This window comes from Solanum pennellii, chromosome 12, assembly GCF_001406875.1.
Source record: "Solanum pennellii chromosome 12, SPENNV200".
Taxonomy (NCBI): Eukaryota; Viridiplantae; Streptophyta; class Magnoliopsida; order Solanales; family Solanaceae; genus Solanum; species Solanum pennellii.
In genome coordinates this window covers 5076304-5080720 of record NC_028648.1, presented here as the reverse complement: position 1 = coordinate 5080720, position 4417 = coordinate 5076304, and the positions used below count along the sequence as shown (strand labels likewise).

Sequence of the window (4417 nt, the reverse complement as noted above, 5' to 3'; positions counted from 1 at the left end):
TCTTCTAAACAAATAGTTCTCCACATGATATGAAGGATTCAAATAGAACTCCAAATACACACAAAAATAAAGTTGAGGGCATAGAAATGAAGAGTAAAATTAGAGTTCCGTTTGAATCCTTCATATCATGTGTAAAACCTTCTAAAGGTATTTGGAATATATATATATATATATATATATATATATTGATGAAATGTAAAATTTTAATTGAAGAATCGATGTGTCTGTTGGAGAAACCTAGCGACTTCTCAACTGTCACAAAAGGGTACATTATTCAAAATTCAAATATATCGCGGAATTATTTAAAATGGGTTAGTTCGATCATTCGTTATGTTTTTTGCTCAAATATAAAAATCATCCAATTTTTGTTTTTGAACTATATGAAGTATGATAGTTTTGCCCTTCAATTTGAAGTACGAAGACATGTTTTTAGTTTTAAAGACTTGAACAAGAAACTTAATTATTTTATATGACATATTTTTATGGGAAAAATACTTAAATATACAACTCAACTTTGACAAGACGCTTATTTGTGTTACTCGTTTAAAGTTTGACTTATCTATGTCATTTCCGTTTTAAAAAAAGAATCACCCATGCAATGACAAAAGGCTCATCTATGCCCTTTTTATTTGGAAAAAGACGCATCCATGCCATGATAAAAAGGCTTATCTATGCCATATATTCATTTGGAGATAAAAAAATTCTCAATTTTATTTGATAAACGAAAACAATAGTAAAAAATATGCACATAACGTGTTAGAAATAACTTTAATTTGTTCATCTATTGAACCTCAATTGTCCTTAACATTAAAAAGTTTAACTTCTATTTGTCATTTTCGTTGCACTGCCTAATGTGTTAGAAATTATATGTCCAAATTCATGTAGTTTAAATTATAAAAAATCAACTTTTAAACTTCGAAAAGTACCACATAAATTCTAATACAGAAAATAACACTATAACAAAATGATTATTTAGCGGTATTCTTAATTGTCGCTAAATATGTATTTTTAGCAACAATTATCACTCTTTGTCTTTGTATATATCCCTAAAGCCTTTAGCGACGTTGGTCCTAATGGCAATTAACTAATGCCGATAAAAACTTTAGCAATCTTTATTAGTATCAATATTTAATGCCGCTAAAAGTTATATTTATTGCAGTGTAATAGACATACATAGAGAAGTAGAAATTTGTCTATACATGTAGTAATTAGTCCATGAATTTTTTGCCTTTTTTCTATTATGAGACAGTCGTTTAGCAAATGATCTTTTATTATTTCTGTCCATCGTATTTTTTACAAAACTATCTAAACATCCCTTTGAACAAACTATGATCGATCATTGTCTAAATTTCATAAGTTAATTTAATATTTTTTCGATAAGTGTAAGACTTCAACTTTCATAAATACAACAAAAAGTAACACTACACACATTGCATAAACACAAATAAGTACTGATTTAAGTTCAATAAAAAACGCAATTACATATCAATTCAATAAATTTAGATCAATAAAAAATGCATAGTAATAATAACATAATTAAAAACACACGAGCACTACATCAGTTCTCTGCTTTCGCAGCGGAAGATTCACCAACTTGTTCCTTCATGGCAATCGCTTCCTCCATACAATTCAATTTGTTTTCCAATTCCGATATTCTATCAAGCAACTCTTTAATTCTACCTTTTCGCCAACTCATACTTCGCCATGCAAAAAAATCCTGCCTATTTTTCCACCTTTGCTCTTGTTCCTCAAGTTGTTGCTTTAGTGCCCTAATTTCTATTTCCTTCTCTTCAATTTCAACTTTTCGAGTCGCTTCTAACATTTCAACTTTCTTCAACAACAAATCATTTTCGCGCTCCAATAAAACAATTTTCTCAATTGGATCAAACTCCTTGTTCAAATCAATCTCTTTCTTCTCGTCCACATTAATCTCCACCTTTTGATCCGTCATTTTTTACCTGAAAATAACATTATTTGATAAATTTTCAAATATATAATCAAATAACCATATGATTACACTAAGAAACTGTAAAAAATTATAAAATTACTACAATGCAAGTTGTTAATTACTCATCACAATATCGACTGTAAAATTATCACAATTTACAATACTAATTGCATTATTACAAATTAACAGAGTTTTTTTTTTATGATTACGATTTTATTTTCTAGAAAATCGTAGATTTTTCAAATAATTTTTTGGAGGGAGAAATTATTAACCTTTGAATTTCTTGGAGTCGAGGAATAAAGAATGAAAAAAAGAAATTATTTATTTTTTTGTATTTATAGTGAAAAGAAGAAACGATGTGTCTATTGGAACAATGGCGGCATTTTTAATTCGTACCGTTGCACTCTTTTATATTTTTCAGAAATATCGGTTCAATTTTTTTTTTTTAGAACTAATTTGATTTAAACTTTCATTTTACTGAAAAATAATAATTACGAGTTATGATAACAATTGATTTAATGTAATCTCACGAATGGTAGATTTCGACGTAACTTGTGGGATATAGTCAAACCTCGTTATAGTGAAAGTATTTATCTGAAATTCATCTGTTAATATATGATATTTTTGTTGGGTTCTGAAGGATTGCGACTTTGCCGAAAGGTTGTGATATTAATGAAAAGTTGTGTACGTTCTAAAAGATTGTGAGCGTTTGAAAGATTGTGCCTTTTCTAAAGGTTGTGATCTTTCTGAAAGGTTATCTTATTTCCAAAGAGTTGCGACCTTTACCCTTTGTTGGCTATAAATAGAGAGATTTTCTCTCATTTTTCTGCATCGAATTCTTTGCATACATTTCTTACAAAATAAAATCGATCGAAATTGTCTGTGTGTATTACTCGCTGCTGTCATTTTGATTGTTGAATTATCGAAGTTTGAGGTACCACAATTTCTTTAATAGATCATCCAATTTTATCTTGGGAGGAATTAATTTGCAACCTCAAATATTTAAGGGGGTTAAATTTCTTAAGGATATACAGTGACATCTGTGTACTCGAATAGTTCTTTGTGTTTTCTTTTCATCTTTTATTTTTTCTGATTTATTAATCTAAATACAGGAGATAACAATTTTTACCCATACAAAATGTTTTTACCTCAGTTGACCCCTCTAAATTATGTGGCTCCCTTACTGATATCATTTGACGTGTAGGAATGTATTGTAAATCAATTAAGCCAAATAAATACAAAGATTATGAATGAGAAAAAGACAAACACTAGTGGTTTTTCCTCGCGAAATTATGATATTATATACCATTTAAATACGTTTTTTTTTTAGATATTCATACTTGAAAATTACTATATGTTTGATATTTATAGTGAATAATTGTTATAACGAGGTTTGTTACTAAACATAGAGAAAGAAGCTATGGATGCAGTTCCGTTGAAATTAATGGTGAAGTTCATCATGAGTTTGCATCTAGTAGGAAGTTATATAAACTCTGAGTTCCATGATATATAAATGTCGTTAATGACTTTAACAATTTTGGTGTACATAAAATTGCTTCACTTGCTTCTTTGTATACTTTTACACAAAATCAATAACATATATCAACGTGAATTATTACAAGTGTCAAAAGTATTGATTAAGCTGAATGGGTGGAATTATTATGAGTTTTTTCAAAAGTTGCTTAGAATGAAATAAGGTTTAGTTATATAGTGGATATCATGCTTTGTAGGTTAAATATCTTATTTTGTAGTTAGTTATGAACTTCGTCACTAATTTATTCGTTGCTAACAAAATTTTGTGATAATCATCACTAATTTGTCTCTAATTAGAATTAATAATGGATATTATTGTTTAGCTACAAAACTTGTTTCTCACTAATTCTTATTTTTAGTAGTTTAAATACATCCTCGAGGAATATTTAGATATAAAAATTGTGGCAATATTTTAAATAACTAATTACGTAATTTCCGTGATTAACGTAGCAAATTTTCCTAATCTCATAGATAATTATTTAAGTGTATGACTATGACGACTCAACATATTAATTAAATAATACGTCAAAGAATGAGATAATTCCTTTAATTAGGGAAGAATTTAGTTAAAAATTTGCATGTGTTGAGTAATATTAGAACAAAAAAAAATCAAATGAATATCAACTAATAATGTGTTGCACACAAACTTAAAATTTGGGAATTACAATAATGATGCAATTAAAATAAATTAAAAATGTGCGTTTTTGAATACTATAATTGGCTTAAAGTAGAAAACAAAACAACCTTTTAATTTTTTAAAATTAAATCTTATGGTGAAAATTGAAATTTTAAATGTAATTAAATACATATCAACGAATTCTTCAATTAAACCTTCTAAACAAAATAATTGTCCCTGTCATAGATGAATCATAAAGAAATCTTAGAAGAGAAGAGCTAAGAGGAAAAAAATTATAAGTTCAAAATCTTAACGATTAA

General features: G+C 27.7%; 1 protein-coding gene across 1 annotated transcript; it reads right to left on the bottom strand.

The window, feature by feature from the left end:
- Positions 1 to 1435: 1435 nt before the first annotated feature.
- On the bottom strand, positions 1436 to 2306 carry LOC114075066. The gene is made up of 2 exons (XM_027913300.1): positions 2221 to 2306; positions 1436 to 1958 (listed from the first exon to the last, which is right to left on the bottom strand). Exon 2 carries the CDS (start codon positions 1949 to 1951, stop codon positions 1559 to 1561), a length of 393 nt encoding a protein of 130 aa, XP_027769101.1. The 5' UTR covers positions 1952 to 1958; positions 2221 to 2306; the 3' UTR covers positions 1436 to 1558.
- Positions 2307 to 4417: the final 2111 nt, after the last annotated feature.

Excerpts from the sequence above, each read along its gene's own strand:
- LOC114075066 (XM_027913300.1), bottom strand. The coding sequence starts at position 1,951 with ATGACGGATCAAAAGGTGGAGATTAATGTGGACGAGAAGAAAGAGATT.